The sequence below is a fragment of the Mastigoproctus giganteus genome, chromosome 13, assembly GCF_048544385.1.
Source record: "Mastigoproctus giganteus isolate SK-2022 chromosome 13, ASM4854438v1, whole genome shotgun sequence".
NCBI classification, from domain to species: domain Eukaryota; kingdom Metazoa; phylum Arthropoda; class Arachnida; order Uropygi; family Thelyphonidae; genus Mastigoproctus; species Mastigoproctus giganteus.
Window position 1 is genome coordinate 157,307,541 of NC_143587.1, and position 17,929 is coordinate 157,325,469.

The 17,929-nt window shown below is 37.4% G+C and overlaps 1 protein-coding gene across 1 annotated transcript in view; it reads left to right on the forward strand.

The window, feature by feature from the left end:
• LOC150076547 (uncharacterized) overlaps window positions 1–17,929 on the forward strand; it is a 247,321-nt gene that overhangs the window by 195,632 nt on the left and 33,760 nt on the right. The window contains exon 8 of the mRNA XM_090387087.1: window positions 4,620–4,687. Coding sequence (XP_090243213.1) covers window positions 4,620–4,687 — 68 coding nt within the window. The remainder of the gene's footprint in view (window positions 1–4,619; window positions 4,688–17,929) is intronic.

Here is a 17,929-nt window from a genome sequence, read left to right on the forward strand (position 1 = left end):
GAGACTTGGTGTCACACAGATATAAGGAATGCAGAACTGGAATTTGGGGAGTACAACGTCTACAGAAAGGATAGACTGGATAGGAAGGGAGGAGGGGTTATGCTATTAGTTAAGAAATACATAAAATCCAAGGAAGTGAAGCCAGTGGACATCGCCGGACAGTCGGTTTGGTGTGACATAAGCATTGGGAGATCAAAATTGAGAGTAGGAGTGTGCTATAGGCCTAATGACTCTGATGAGTATAATAAGAAACTGTACAGGGAAATAGAGTGGGCCAGTAAATCAGAGAGTCTTATAATGGGAGATTTTAATTTCCCAGATATTGACTGGAGTTTGGGGCCTGGTCACTCACACACTAGCAAGGCTTTTGTGGATTTATTGGATGATTGTTTTCTACATCAGCATGTTCGGGAGGCAACTAGAGGGAGGAATACTCTTGATTTGATTATCAGCAGTGATTCTTCATGCATTAAGAATCTGCAGATAAATGAACCACTAGGTGGCAGTGATCACAATGTGCTGAAGTGGGATTTACTCAAAGAGGTAACTACCATTAGGGGTAAAGGGAAGGGTTATTGCTTATGTAAAGGTGACTATGATGGACTGAGACAGTATTTAAATTCTATACAGTGGGACCAACTGATGATGTTACCAACAGCAAATGCAAAATGGGAAGCATTCAAAGAACTTATCTTGGAAGCTACTAGGCTTTACATACCAACTAAGAAATATTGTTTAAGGTTTAGGCCTAAATGGATGTCAGATGAACTGATGAGGCATATGGCAGAGAAGAAACATGCATGGGATACATACAAATTAACACATGACACAGAAGCCTATGATAGATACAAGTTGATCTGTAACCAAGTTACAAAGGAGGTTAGGCAGGCGAAGGCAGAGTACGAGAAATCTTTGGCTAGGGATGCAAAGAAAAACAGCAAAGAGTTCTTTACTTATGTAAACTCTAGAAGGAAGGAGATGAATCAGATTGGTCCACTTGTTATCGATGGGTCAACTATTGATGATCCTGCTCAGGTAGCTAACAAACTAAATGAATATTTTGCATCGACATTCACTCATGAGGAGTTATTTAGCGAGGGGAAAGCCAGAGGTGTATTCAACTCTAGCAGTAAGCTAGAGAATCTTGGAATAATTGAGAGTAAAGTGGAGGAGAAATTGTTGAAGATAAACACAAGAAAGGCACCCGGGTGGATGGGATCTATCCAGTTATATTAAAGGAGGCAGCAGAGGAAGTAAGCAAACCCTTAGCCATAATTATGAGAGCTTCCTTGGACTCAGGGGAGGTACCCGCAGACTGGAGATGTGCAAATGTGACCCCAATTCATAAAGGAGGATCAAAGGCTGACACAAGCAATTATAGACCTGTGAGTTTAACTTCTGTTCCAGGAAAATTAATGGAGGAACTAGTTAAAGAAGCACTGCAGGATCATTTAGACCAGACTTCAGTTATAGCTCGGACACAGCATGGTTTTGTTAAGGGGAAGTCTTGCCTGACCAGTTTGATTGGATACTATGATGCTTGAGTTTGATTTCGATTTTATTGGCGCATTAGCAGCTTTGGCTATAATGCGCCACTATGATGCAGTCACAAAGAAAGTGGATGCAGGGAATAACTTTGATATTATATACTTGGATCTTAGAAAGGCTTTTGATACTGTTGCACATGGAAGACTGCTGCACAAATTGGACATTTGACATTGGAGGCAAATTGCTGCTGTGGATAAAGGGGTGGCTGAGGGGGAGAAGACAGAGAGTGGTAATCAGTGGACACTGCTCATTGTGGACTAATGTTATTAGTGGAGTCCCTCAGGGCTCAGTGTTGGGTCCATTATTGTTTTCTGTATTCATAAATGATATTGATGATGGTATATCAAGCTTAATGTCGAAGTTTGCAGACGATACAAAGGTAGGCAGGGTTGTCAAGGACACTACTGACACCATGCTGCTGCAACAGGATCTGGAAAGGTTGAGCAGATGGGCTGAGAGGTGTTAAATGAAGTTTAACATTGACAAATGTAAAGTACTACACATGGGAAACAGCAACCCCAGAGCAACGTATCAACTCTGTGGTACTACCCTGACAGTGGTAGAGAATGAAAGGGACCTGGGGATGGTTGTGCAGGCAGATATGAAGTTCTCTGAGCAGTGCAGACGGGCTGCAAGAGTAGCTCATGGTGTATTGTCAATGATATATAGGAATTTTTCTAGCAGGGATAAGGAGGTGATTATTCCCTTGTATAAGGCAATGGTCAGGCCCACTTAGAGTACTGTATACAGGTCTGGAGGCCTCATTTCAAGAAGCATGTAGAGCTGCTGGAACGAGTACAGAGAAGGGCAACAAGATTGGTGAATGGAACAAAGGGGTGCTCTTACGAAGAAAGGCTTCAGTTTTGCAAATTACATTGTCTGGAGACTAGGCACCAGCGAGGTGATCTGATAGAGGTGTTTAAAGCATTGAATGGTTTGAGCATGCTCAATGCTGATGGGATTCTTCCTCTTACTCAGAATAATCATCTGAGAGGGCATAAATTCAAATTGAGGAAAGACAGATGTAGGATAGACGTGCGGAAATTTACCTTTAGCCAGCAAGTAGTTGGTTGGTGGAACAGACTTCCATCCCTTGTCGTGGAAGTTGTAGCCTAAATAAGTTTAAGGCTCAGCTGGACAGGTATTTTGAACGAACAGAGGGGTTAAGTGGAAGTGGTTATTTTTTATTTATATTTTTTTTATTACTTTATTTTATTTTTTTTGGCTGATGCTGCATAAGCTTTCTTTCTTGCATCAAATGCCTCTACTAATGCTAATGCTGTTAAGAAAAGACAGATGTAGAATAGATGTGCGGAAATTTGCCTTTAGCCAGCGGGTGTTTAATTGCTGGAACAAACTTCCATCTGTCTTTGTGGAAGTTGATAGGTTAAATAAATTTAAGGAGGAACTGGACAAGCATTTGGAGGGAATGGTGTGATTTTTTTATTTTTTTCTTTTTTTTTTTTGCTGATGCTGCATAAGCTCATTCACTTTCTTTCTTGCATTACATGCCACTACTACTACTACATCTGGCAGAGTCAACCCAATAACATGCTAATCCGTATATAAAAAAAGATCTCATACCATGGAAATCCAGTATTCCAGAGAACCAACATGAAGTGTATTAGCCCAATTACAGATAGGCCACACATACACCTGACACACTTTTATCTGCTTGCAGCCACTGACCCACCACAGTGCACAAACTGCAACACCCATCTTACTGTCCAGCATATACTCATTGATTGCTCCATTTACAACAGTGATTGGCAAACTGTTTGTCTCATTTTCAGCAATGAACACTGAGTATTGCTCATCTCCTAGCAGATATGCCATGTGGACAAAATTTTTACTTACTTTCTTCAAACGGATACAACTCTACAATGCACTATAAACTTCAACTGCAATTCATATTGATAAAAACAGTGCACCGAACTTTACCATAGTTAAGTGCATTATGGCTGTGCAGTGCTGATGACATTCTCCCTCTTGCTTAGACTACACATATAATGGGACATGAATTCAAATTGAGGAAGAATGATTGCAGGACAGATGTGCAGAAATTTGCCTTCAGCCAGTGGGTGGTTGATTGTTGGAACAAATTATCATCTGTTGTTTTGAAGGTGGTAGTTTGAATAAATTAAAGTGAAACTATTCAGATTATTGGAGGAGATGGACAGGTAATATGGGAAGTTTTTTTTTTTTTTTTTAATGCTATGTAGTGCATATGGGTAGCAGCAATCCTGTTATAACATACCAATCAGGTGGTATCATACCAAAGTAGTGGTGAAGAAAAAGACCTAGGAGTAATTTTACAGTCCAGCATGAAATCCTCTGAGCAGTGCAAACAGGCTGCTCATGGGTATCAATGATATACAGGAATTTTATTATCAGGGATACAAAGGTAATTATCCTGTTGTATGGGTAATCAGATAAGCCACCGCAACAAGATTATCAAGATTGTTTAGCTGCATCTTGTGTATACATGTGTGAAAGCCTTATTTTAGGGTGCATGTAGATGTAGAGAATAGTAACAAGATTTGGTAACTAGTCGCTGTAAGGTAACTTGATTGAGGTGTTTGAGACTAGATGGATTGAACAAATTAAATGCCAACGGTATCTTTACTACACGTACATAAAGGACGTAAATTTAATTTAACAGAAAAAATGGAAAAAAATAAACATGCAGAAAAATTGTTTTCAGTCAGAGAGAAATTGATTGTTCAAATAAATTTCTTATCTGGTATTGTGGAAGTGGGTAGTTTGAATAAATTATGGAAGGATTAGGCAAATTATTCAAGTGGATGGACAGATGTCATGATTTTTTTTTTTTTTTTTTTGCTGATGATGTATAGGCTTGCTTCCTTGAATCATTTGTCATAGCTAATAATAATAATATTAAGGTATGCACCAGTAAATAAATTATAGAAAAGCGAAAAAAAAAAAAAAGTATCCTTGCAAAAATTTAAAAAATTGTTTGCTGAAAAAAATATTTACTGTGTAATTTTCATTTATTTAAAATTCATAGCTTCAGGTCTAAAATAAAAGTAATTCTGATTTCTATCCTAAAGGAGTGATTTCATGACATTGCCATTCCAAGCATCTGAATGTTATTTGGCTAATGTAAAACCTGTTGATTGTAAGTATTAAATTCATTATGTTATGCTGTTTTTAAATTTAAGTGCTTTCTCATTTAATTTTTTTTCTTTTTATAAATGTTAATTTCTTTTTTACAGATTTGGTGATCTGAAAAAAAAAAAATAATAATAATCTAAATAAAATCATAACACTTTGAAAATATGGCACTTAATGAAACTTCAATTTTTGTCATTTATATTTTATTTTGGACAGCATGTGTCATTTATTTTAACACTTCAGGTGAAACTGTAAACTGGCAGATCTAATAGAAAATACCAGCTGGGTCCCTGAAGATATGGACTCTGTTAAAGTAAGGAATTGCAATGCAGAATTTGAAATGAAAATAAGCACAATTAGATGTTATTAATTTGTTCAGCGTGGCTTATTATTTTAGCACTCACCTGGAATTTGAAATTCATAAGAAGTGAAATGTGAAAATAATTATAAACTATATAAAAAATATGCCCTGAGGAAGGAGAAGTGCACCACTTTTTCCTAGGTTGTCATCTATAAAAGAAAGATCTGGAATGGGTTATGAAGAACCAAGAGTCCCAACGCAAGACTTTCGATATTGTTATCATTAGTTGGTTTGCGCGATGAAAGAAGGTAACAGATTTATAAAGATTTCAGCATCCCAGGATGCACTATTGTGTCACATGTGGGGAACTTGACATGTGTTAGGTGCCATATTGGCAAAAGGTTTGTTGGTAGTTTAGTGTTTGAACTTCTGTAACACAAGTTTATTACACAAGTTCAATTCCATGCATAACATACTGAAATATACCATAGAATTAGAGGAAAACCATGGCATTAACTTCTTAAACCTAACCATATATAAATCTGAATTCAGCCTTGAAAGATGAATATATAGGAAAAAAGACTTATTCTCACCATCCTTATAATACAAAAAAAATGAGTCTTATACAACCAGATTTACAATGCCATAAAATATAGTCATTCACAAGAAGCCAAAACAACTAATACAGGATACTATAACTAAAGTAAAAAAATTAAAAAAATAGAATTAATAATCCTCACATTAATAGAACAGACAATAGCTATACAGAATACCAAAGTCACCCTCCCAGCCATAGTCCAGCGTTTCCCAAATTGTGTTCTGCGAGATGTGAACAAGTGTTCCGCAAAGATTTGTAATTAATAATTTAAAAAAAAAAAAAATAAATAAATTTTGCATATTTGTAGCATACATCACTTTTGTATCATTATAACGTTATTTATTTATTTATTTTTATTTTTTGGTTATTATTAACATACTGGTATAGACTAAAAATCAAATAGACCGCAGAATACTTTATTTTGGCAGGCTTTATATAGAAAAGTATACGTAGAGGTAATGCCATCTACAAAAAAGTAGCAATGTAGTGGTCTAATATGCCATTCATATGCGATTTAGCCTGGAGTACATGGGTTGAAGGAGCGGGAGAAGTGAACCGATACCATAACTAAATTTACTTCCTTGTATAAATTTTTTTTTGATAATTTTAGTATTATTTGATAATCAGTATATTCAAATATTATTATTAAAATAAATGACTATGGATTTGTGGTCGAAAAAAGGAACTTTAAAACGAAAAGCAAGTATTTCTAGTATTGCAGCTCTAGTGGATAAAACAAACACAATATTGTCACACTTCAAAGTGAGGATGAACAATCACAGCCTTTTGTTCCCCAAAAAATCCGAACTAATAAAAGACGAAAACAACTAATAAGATGGAACCAACTAATAAAAGACGAAAACGAAATTATGATGACATTTATTTGAATTTTGGCTTTACATATGTTGGAGATAAAGATGCTCCTGATGCATAGTGCATCGTATGTAATAAAATATTAGCATTAGAAAAGGCACATGATGCAAGAAAGCAAACTTATATAGCATCAGCCAGAAAAAAAACATGACTTTCTCGTTTCACCCATCCGACTCGCTCCAAATGTTTGTCTAGTTCTGCCTTGAATTTATTTAAGCTATCAACTTCTACAACGACGATGGAAATTTGTTCCAACAATCAACCACCTGCTGGCTAAAGGCAAACTTCCACACATCTATTCTACAACTGTCTTTCCTCAATGTGAATTTATTCACTCTCGGGTGATTATTCTGAGCAAGAGGAAGAATCCAATCAGCATTCAAGGCCCTATACACTGCATTCTGATCCTCGCCGGTGCCTAGTCTCCAGACACTGTAATTTGCAAAACTTAAGCCTTTCATTGTAAGAGCAACCCTTTGTTCCGTTCACTAATTTTGTTGCCCTTCTCTGTATACTCGTTCCAGCAGCTCTACATCCTTCTTGAAATGAGGCCTCCAGACCTGTAAAGAGTACTCAAGGTGTGGCCTGACCATTGCCTTATACAAGGGAATAATCACCTCCTTATCCCTGCTAGAAAAATTCCTGTATATCATTGACAAGACACCATGAGCTACTCTTGCAAACCATTTGCACCCTCAGAAAACTTCATATCTGACTGCACAATTACCCCCAGGTCCTTTTCACTCTCTACCTCTGTCAGTGTAGTACCATGCAGTTGATACGTTACTCTATGGTTACTGCTTCCCATATGCAGTACTTTACATTTGTCAATGTTAAACTTCAGTTGCCACCTCTCAGCCCATATACTCAACTTTTCTAGATCCTGTTGCAGCAGCGTACTGTCATTAGTGCCATTAACAACCCTGCTGACCTTCGTATCATCTGCAAACTTGGACATTTAGCCTGATATACCATCATCAACATCATTAATAAATACAGAAAATAATGGACACAACACTGAACCCTGGGGGACTCCACTAATAACATTAGTCCACGAAGAGCAGTGTCCATTGATTACCACTTGGTCTTCTACCACACAACCACCCCTTTATCCATAGCAGCAACTTGCCTCCAATGCCACACTGCTCCAATTTGTGCAGCAGTGTGCCATGTGCAACATTATCAAAAGCCTTTCTAAGATATACACTGAACCCTGGGGGACTCCACTAATAACATTAGTCCACAAAGAGCAGTGTCCATTGATTACCACTCGGTCTTCTACCACTCAGCCACCCCTTTATCCATAGCAGCAACTTGCCTCCAATGCCACACTGCTCCAATTTGTGCAGCAGTGTGCCATGTGCAACAGTATCAAAAGCCTTTCTAAGAGCTAAATATATGATATCAGAATTATTCTTTGCATCCAGTTCCTGTGACCACATCATAGTATCCAATCAGATTTGTCAGACAAGAGTTCTCGTTAACAAACCCATGCTGTGTCTGAGCTATAACTGAAATCTTGTCTACATGATCCTGCAAAACGTCTTTAGACAGTGTCTCCATTAATTTTCCTGGAATAGAAGTTAAACCTAACAAGTCTGTAATTACCTGTGTCTCCCTTTGATCCTCCTTTGTGGAATGGGGTCACATTTGCACATCTCCAGTCCACGAGTACGTCTCCTGAGTCCAATGAAGCTCTCATAATTATGGTAACGGTTTGCTTACTTCCTTTGCTGCCTCCTTCAATATAACTGGATAGATTCCATCCACTCCAGGTGTTTTTCTTATGTTTATCTTCAATAATTTCTCCTCCACTTTACTTTTCTCAGTTATTACAAGATTATCTAGCTTACTGTCAGAGTTTAATACACCTCTGGCGTTCCCCTCCCTGAATAACTCCTCATGTGCGAATGTAGATGCAAAATATTCATTTAGTTTGTTAGCTACCTGAGCAGAATCATCAACAGTTGAACCATCGATATCAAGTGGACCAATCTGATTCATCCCTTTCCTTCTAGAGTTTACATAAGTAAAGAACTCTTTGCTGTTTTTCTTTGCATCCTCTGCCAAAGATTTCTCATAATCTTCCTTCGCTAGTCTAACTTCCTTTGTGACTTGATTACAGACTAGCTTATATCTATCATAAGCTTCCGTGTCACCTGTTAATTTATATGTATCCCATGCATTGTTCTTCTCTACCACGTCTAATTAGTTCATGTGACATCCATTTAGGTCTAAATCTTGAACAATATTTCTTAGTTGGAATGAAAAGCCTAGTAGCTTCCAAGATTAATTCTTTGAATGCAATGGCTCCATAGCCACGTGTGCAGGAGCAGCAGTTCATAGCACACGCTTCTTGATTAGACCGGGGTTCGAGTCCGTGACAACCAAATACGGAGGATGCGGAAAGGTCAGGGAATGACCACCGCATATCCCTGGAGCAATATGGCCTTAGTTGCTAATGCTCCTAAAAACCAAATAACAAAAAAAATCTTTGAATGCTTCCCGTTTTGAATTTGCTGTTGTTAACATCGTCAGTTGGTCCCACCGTATAGAATTTAAATACTATCTCAGGCCATCGTAGTCACCTTTATGAAAGCAAAAACCCTTCCCTTTACCCCTGATGATAGTTACCTCTTTGAGTAAATCCCACTTCAGCACGCTATGATCACTTCTACCTAGTGGTTCCTTTATCTGCAGATTCTTAATGCATGAAGCACATGCTTCATGCATTAAGAATACTGATAATCAGATCGAGAGTATTACTCCCTCTAGTTGTCTCCCGAACATGCTGCTGTAGAAAACATCATCATCAGCCATTTTCATTCCACTGCAGGATGAAGGCCTCTCCAGCAACTTTCTAGTTCCTTCTGTTATGAGCACTGGCCATCCATTTACTACCCACAAACTCGTGAATTTCATCTATCCATCTCCGCCTTTGTCTTCCAGGTTTTCTTCTAGCTCCTCTTGGGTACCATTCTGTTATTTTCTTAGTCCATCTGTCATCATGTCTTTGAGCTATGTGTCCTGCCCAAGACCATTTTAGTTCTTTAGTTTTGATAAGAATTTCCTTTACTTGAGTTTGTTGCCTAATCCACGTGTTTCTCTTCTTATCTAACAGTCTGATTCCCAATATAATTCGTTCCATTCATCGCTGTGTAGTTCTCAGCTTCTCTTCCATTTTTTTGGTGAGTGCCCAAGTTTCACTTCCATAAGTCATGGTGGGGAGTATACATTGGTTCATTACTTTACGTTTCAGACAAACTGGGATATTGCTCTTCAGTATGTGACTATATTTCCTGAATGCTATCCATCCAAAATTTATTCTTCTCTTGACTTCCAGCCATTTATCATTATTACAGCTAATAACTTGTCCCAGATAAGTATATGAATCCACCTTTTCAATTACTGCTCCTTCAGTCATTATTTCCCTTTCTGTGGCATACTTGTTCATCATTACTTTTGTTTTAGCTATATTCATCCTTAGTCCAAAATCCTTACTAACTGTGCATAACTGATTAAGATTTTCCTCTAATTCTTTGGGATTGTGGCTTATGACCACAATGTCATCTGCAAATCGTAAATGGTTTAGGTACTCTCCTTTCACATTGACTCCTTTCTGCGACCAGTCTAATCTTCTGAAAGCTTCCTCAAGGGCAGCAGTAAACAGCTTCAGAGATATTGTGTCTCCTTGTCGAACTCCTTTCTCAATTTTAAATTTGCTACTGTCTTTGTCTAGTCTAATAAAGGAGGTAGCGTTCTCATATATTTTCTTTAAAATCATATTATATGGGGTATCTATGCCTTGTCTTTCCTGTGCCCGAAACATTGTCTTATGCTGTATGGAGTCAAATGCCGTTTAATAATCCACAAATTCCAGGCATAATAGTGTTTTATATTCATTTGCTTTCTCCATTAGCTGTGATATTACGTGAAGGTGATCCATAGTTGAGAATCCTGTTCTAAAGCCAGCTTGCTCTTTCGGTTGATTCTCATCAAGTATTCTTTCTAATATGTTAGAAAGCTAATTGGTCTGTAATTTCCAATTTCTGATTTATCTCCTTTTTATGCAGCAAAACTATGATTGCATTATTTCACTGCTTAGGCATCACACCTTTTCTAATGCACTTTGTGAAGAGCCTTGTCAGTTTTTGTGTTATGTCTCTTCCTCCCAGTTTTAACAACTCTACAGTAACTTCATCTTCCCCCAAGCTTTCTGATTCTTCATTGTCTTCAATGCATGTTCTACCTCATCAGGAAAGATATCGGGTATGTTGTATGTGTTGCTAATTTGCAATCCATCTTCCCCACTGCTGGCATCATTCCCTCGCTTCTTGTATAATTCTCTATAGTAGTCTTCTGCTATTTGAATTATGCCTTCTCTGCTGTTTATAAGTACACCATCTCTGTTCTTCAGTATCAGTATCATTTGTCTTTCTGTATTACTGCTCATGGCTGCTGATTTAAATCCTTTGTTTTCCCTTAATGCTTGTTCTACTTTTCTTGTGTTAAACCTTCTTATGTCCTCTCTGAGTCTCTTTCTAATGGCTTTGCATAACTCGGTATACTCAATTTTTTCCTTGTCAGTGTTTATCTTGCTCTTCATTTTTCACCTTTGGTTCATCATAACAAGTGTTTCTTGGCTAATTTTTTCTTCTTTGGATTTATTTTTCCCTATAGGTTTCTTGGGCTTTATCACTTTCAGAAAGTTGTAATATTCCTGGTCGATATCTTGGTCCTGAGCAGTCTGCAGAAAGTTGTAATATTCCTCGTCGATATCTTGGTCCTGAGCAGTCTGCAGAAGCTCAATCATCCAATAAATCCACAAAAGCCCTGCTAGTGTGTGAGTGAACAACCCACAAATTCCAGTCAAGATCTGGGAAATTAAAATCCCCCATTATAAGACACCCTGATTTACTGGCCCACTGTATTTTTCTGAACAGTTGTTTATTATACTCATCAGAGTCATTAGGCCTATAACACACTCCTCATTTTGCTTTCCCAGTTCTTATGTAACACCAAACTGACTCGACACTGCACTGTCCAGCCATGTTGACTGGCTTGACTTCCTTGGATTTTGTGTTTCTTAACCAATTGCATAACCCCTCCTCCCTTCCTATCCTTCCTGTACAAATTGTGCTCCCCAAATACCAGTTTTGCATTTGTTTTATCTGTATGACACCACGTCTCCGGTTATCCCAACAATATCTGCCTTTGAAGTTTTGACCAACACCTCAAATTCATCAAATTTATTTACCAAACTCCTAGCTGGCTTACTGTAGGTAGAAATGGACATTGATGATTGAAGCTGAGACCAAGTATTTTTGTAAAATGAATGGATGGGAGGTTTAGATTTTTTTAAGTATACATGCATTTGTTGCTATTCTTAGCTGCCCTAACACAGCCTATGTATTTACTTGTTCTGCAATGACTCCCAACAGTCTCTGGAATCCCCCTTCACCTTGTTTTCCAGGCTGATGCTCATTTCAATAGAAGCAGTGCAAGAATCACTTTCACCTCTGCCATCGGCTACTGTTAATCTATTAGTCCGTGTATCCCCAAAAACTAGCAGTTTTCCGATCCACCTGACTCTGCCTCGATAGCATCAGCAAACATTCTTGAACCCTTTCTATTTTAGTGTATCCCATCCTGTAGAAGCAGTCTCTCTTGTTAACAAGCACAGATCAGCATGAGAAAAATTGTACCTCTTGAGCCTTGCACAATCTCTCCAGGGCCGAATTGATCAACAAGGGTCTCATCATATACTCCCTCCTATCATGTCTGGGCAGAATTGCAGACACTCTCAAATTCAACCCTAGCTCACAGCTTTCTCAACATTGACCTGTACTTGTTAAGTAATTTAGCTGGTCTCCTATTCTTAATATCATTAGTGCCAACATGTACAACAATATCACCTTTTGTGCCCTTAAAAGATATCTGCTCTACAACGTCATCAACCTTTGCCCCTGGCAGACATACCCTGGTCCTGTTCCACTTAACCTTTTTGCACAAATATTAGCAAATAGTTCTTTGGCTTCTGCTAAACTTGTGTTTCATAAGTGTTCTGTAAATATATTGTGAGAAGAAAAGTGTTCCGTGACTAAAAACGTTTGGGAGACACTGCCATAGTCAATTTGCTTTACAACTTCGAGCCTTGCACAATCTCTCCAGGGCCGAATTGATCAACAAGGGTCTCATCATATACTCCCTCCTATCATGTCTGGGCAGAATTGCAGACACTCTCAAATTCAACCCTAGCTCACAGCTTTCTCAACATTGACCTGTACTTGTTAAGTAATTTAGCTGGTCTCCTATTCTTAATATCATTAGTGCCAACATGTACAACAATATCACCTTTTGTGCCCTTAAAAGATATCTGCTCTACAACGTCATCAACCTTTGCCCCTGGCAGACATACCCTGGTCCTGTTCCACTTAACCTTTTTGCACAAATATTAGCAAATAGTTCTTTGGCTTCTGCTAAACTTGTGTTTCATAAGTGTTCTGTAAATATATTGTGAGAAGAAAAGTGTTCCGTGACTAAAAACGTTTGGGAGACACTGCCATAGTCAATTTGCTTTACAACTTCGTAGCACATATTCAGGTACAGACACACACACTAGTTTTTTCTTCATACAACAGACTAGGAACCTTCTTCAACAGTTACAAAGAGAAATACAACATTCAATATAGAAACAATATATCTTATTAAATGCCAACAAACTGTAACACCTGTTATATAGGTAGCACAATCACTAAATACAGATCATCAAAGATAGCAAACACGAGAGCACATTATCATAATAATAGTCTTAAATCCAACCAGTCTGTTTCTGAACTTAGTCAGCATGCACAATCTTTTAATCACAACCCATTAATAGATTCCGCAATAACTTTAATCAGGTTGAATTCCACTTACAAATTGTTTCAATATGAAGCCTTAGCCATAGAGTGGCTTTAACAGAACACTTTGTACGAGGTCTTAAACGCTAAACTACTGACAAACCTTTCGCCAATATGTCAAGTTCCCCACATGTGGTACAGTAGTGCATCCTGGGAGCTGAAATTACAATGAATCGGTTACCTTCTTTTATCACATATAAACCAACTGATGATGACAATATTGAAAGTCTTGCGGTGGGACTTTTTGTTCTTTATAACCCATTCCGGACCTTTCTTTTATAGACAACAACCGACAAAAAAGCAATGCACTTCTTCCTCAGGGCATGTTTTTATGTAGTTTAAATTCTTTTCAAATTTCACTTCCTCTGAATTTCAAATTTGAATCAGATTTTGAGGTGACTGCTGAAATAATAAGCCATTTCTGAACAAATTAATGAGAAAGTTAATAGTACTTCAAACCCTAGCTGAGTAATTATATAACTGACACAGTTGTATTTTTTCTAGAATGACCAAAAAAATATATGGTCACATTAACAATTTTTTATTTTTTATTTTATTACATTTCTGTTAGTATATAAATAGAATAAGAAGTTTAAAAAACTTTTTTTTTTTGTTATTTTAAAATAATTAAAATGATTTTAAGTTGTTTTAACAACAACAGAATTTATTTTAATAAACTCTTTTGTCATTCTTTTAATATATAATGTGTGTGGTATTACATATAATCCTCAATTTTGGTGTATCAACTGGTAGGAATGTCGATATTCATCACATGCCCTGATGCACATATCCTCACCAAGTTGTCCTGCCTATCTGTGTGCACAAGGGGAGGGGTGCTGATTTCATTTCTAGGCACAGTGGTCAGCTAAGAGAGTGCATAAGGGTGTTTACATGTAGAACACAGGTAGCCATTTACCGGCAGCAACATGCAGCTGAAGTTTCTCACTGGCTGTGAACACATGGAAAGCAGTTTACCAGTGCAACTTCTCTGTATGCAATGGGATAAATTTTACGGGTGCTACTGAATTGCAGAATGTATGATTTCTATTACTAAGCTAAACACAATATATAGTTTTCAAAATAATTACATTTCATTTATTGTTAATTGCAAATGGAAAAACCTAGATTAATTTGGAAATATGAGTGTTAGCAATTACTGTCTTTTATAGGCCATGCATTTAAAATATTAATGCATTTTTTATGCACGCTGCATGCAGGCTGCAATTTGTTGAAGGCAAAACAGTAAGAAACCTTTTAAGAAAAAAAAAAAAAAAAAGCATTTATTTACAAAAAGAATCAATGGTAATAAAATGCCATCTGACATTTTCAGAAACAGGCAGTAAGTATAAATCTAAAAACTGAAGTAATAAAAAGTTAATTTTACATATTCCAAAATTTTATTTCTTCATTGTCATACTGATAAATTTTTGCTCCCCCCCCATACATGCTTTCCCGTACATTATCGTAGACAAACTTTTCGATATCATAATTTATGTAATGAATTGGAAAGTTATGAAGGGCAATTTTAAATATATCAGAACAAATCGAGAAACATTGTTTTAAATTCGATTAATAAAAACATGGACTACAGTCAGTCCTTGTATAGCACGATAGTTGTGCTCCTAAAAACCCTTGTGCAATGCAAAATCGTGCAATATAAACAACAGGCGCTATGGGAAAAATAGGGTTAGGTGCCGACCACCCAAGATTGAACACACATTTGTAACCAAACTCAATAAGTTATCGTAATAAAATATGACTATTACGTAATAAAATATTGCTAATGCTTTTGCTTCTATCGTAAGCAAACTTGTTTTTTGTTTGATTTTCTATCCAAACAGATGACAGCCGTTCCATCTCTTCCAATTCTTTGTGTCTTAATCTAATGGATTTTAATTACACTTTGAGTTCTTCCTGCTATGAAAGTTGTTCTGCATTCTTTGTAATTCTCGGCGTTGCCTCATTTAGGCCTATAGCACTTGCAATATCAAATGGTCTTTCATTTCGCTCAAAGCGTTTCACAATTTCATATTTTTTCTCTATCGACAGAGGCGGACTGACCATAAGCCTTACCGGGGAAACCCCAGTGGGCCGGAGGCCGGTGTGATTTTGGCCATAAACGCTAGTATGAGGCCACTACAAATTTTCCCGGTTAAGAATTTTTGACCCAGCTCGCCTCTGTTTATTCATTTTGCTTTTCTTTTTCTCTCTAAATCTCTAGTGTCTTCACCAGAATGCTTCCTTTTCACACCTTTTAAGTATTTTACTCATTTTTAGGAAATAAAGCATAATTACACAATGAGAAGGCACGCTTGATACACATAAACAAAGCTGTGCACGTGTAGCAACTGAATAAACAACACAGTAAAGGCAGAGACACATTATGAATAGCTCACATTTTACTAAAGCACATTTCTGAGGGTTACTACCATAAAACAATAAAAAAAATTTCCAGCTGTGTTCCTGCTAATGGAATCTGTTATAAACTGGTAGTAAACTTGATCTAATTGCATTTGCGATAATACCAATATCTGAAATTGTGTGGGTTTTTACCTTATTATGATGAATTGTGTTTCCCCTTTGCTGATATAAAAAACATAAATACATTTTCAGAATCTTTTCTTCTTTCCTATCGTGTTGCGTTCAGTTGAGGTGATTCTGCGTTCGACTGCCATTTCTTGTAAACACAAAAGCGAATCGTGCATAAGCAAATTCGGTTCGTGTTATATACGATATCGTTCCCCTATTTATAAATCGTGTAGGATCGAATTTGTGTAGTGTAAACGTGTTATATGAGGACTGACTGTACCTACTAATTCTACTTATTTATTAGCACTTTACAGATAAATATCGGGAAAAAAAGAGCCATGGTATGTCTGTTTGAATGGAGTTTGACCTATTTGCCCCATATTAGTATTAGCAATGGCCACATGGTGCAAGGAAGCCTATGGCTTATACTGCACCAGCTAAAATAGAAAAATATAATAAGTAGAAAATTTAAAAAATAACTAATTAATAAAAGAAAAGGAAATAGATAATCTATGCGTTTCTCTCCTCCTGTAGGTAACTATCCGGCTGACCTTTGAATTTTCCCAAACTGTCAGCTTCTACCACCCATGTAGGAACTTATTCTGGTAATTTATAACTCTCTGGCTAAAGTAAAACTTCCTGAAATCCAGTCTAAACATTTTCCCCCGTAACTTGAATTTATGTCCCTAGTTCTACAATCATTTATTACAGTGAAAATTTCGTCCTCAATCATTTTGCTGATGCCTCTCAGAGCCTTAAACACCTCAATCAAATCTCCTCTAAGGTGCTTAGTTTCCAAGCTCTGCAACCCCCATATTTGAAGTCTTTCCTCATATGGACGCCCTTTTGCCGATCTCACCAGGCGAGTTACCCGTTTTTGGACCCTTTCAAGAAGCTCAGTGTCTTTCTTTAGGTGCGGTCTCCATACTTGAACACAGTATTCCAAGTGTGGTCTAACAATAGCCTTATATAATGGGATTATGACATCCTTATCTCTACTAGCAAATGTTCGATAAATCGTCGATAGGACACCATGGCCTTCCTTGAAACCTGTCTACAATGCTCCTAGAACTTCACGTCCGACCGTATCATATTGTCCTTTCCTCCGCTACTGGCTTTAGTTAATTGTTTTTTGCACGTTTTACATAAATCCATGAAGGTGTGAAATTAAAATTTCAGTATCCATGCTTAAAACCTGTATTACAAATTTCCTTTATGTCACCATGAATTCTTGCTTTCCATAGCAAAAGCAATTCTTATAATTGCCTAAAGGCCAGAGGTGCGAGCAATGCATACATCTGTATTTCCGCTGGAAATTAGCAAGCTTATCCAGAATTTAAAACAAATACACCAACCGTTTAATTATAATGGTTTAATACTAGAAACTAAAATGTACCAAACGATACTACACTGTAAAATGATATATGCAAAAGACTGATTTACAAAATAAATATACGATGAAACTTTAATATACAATAAAATATAAATAAATAAATAAAATATTTAAAATACAATAAAGATAAAAGCGATAAAACATTGAAGCTTTCGAAAACTGAAGCTTTCGGAGGCTTCCGCCTCCTTTCTCAACAACAATGATGTTAAAGCAACACATCCTTAAGTAACAGGCTCACAGCACACGTGGTTGACCAGGCACATGCTCAATATTTCTTCCATACGATCCAGAACCGGAAGCGGCTCGGGAGCATGGAAATACAAAACGCTCGTCTTTTGCCAGGACCACAGCTTCTAGTAGGGGGTGAAATCGAACACCCCTGTCCCTATTCATACTATTGTTCTCAGACGAGCCTATCCACAAACTCTCTAGCCACTTACGGTCCCAGAACCTATGCGCCCGGTCAAGGATGACAGCATTCACCGGGGAGACCTGATGAAGTTTCTCCCAATAATGCTCAGCAATGGTGGACTTATTGGGAGAAACGTCATCAGGTCTCCCCGGTGAATGCTGTCATCTTTAACCGGGCGCATAGGTTCTGGGACCGTAAGTGGCTAGAGAGTTTGTGGATAGGCTCGTCTGAGAACAAT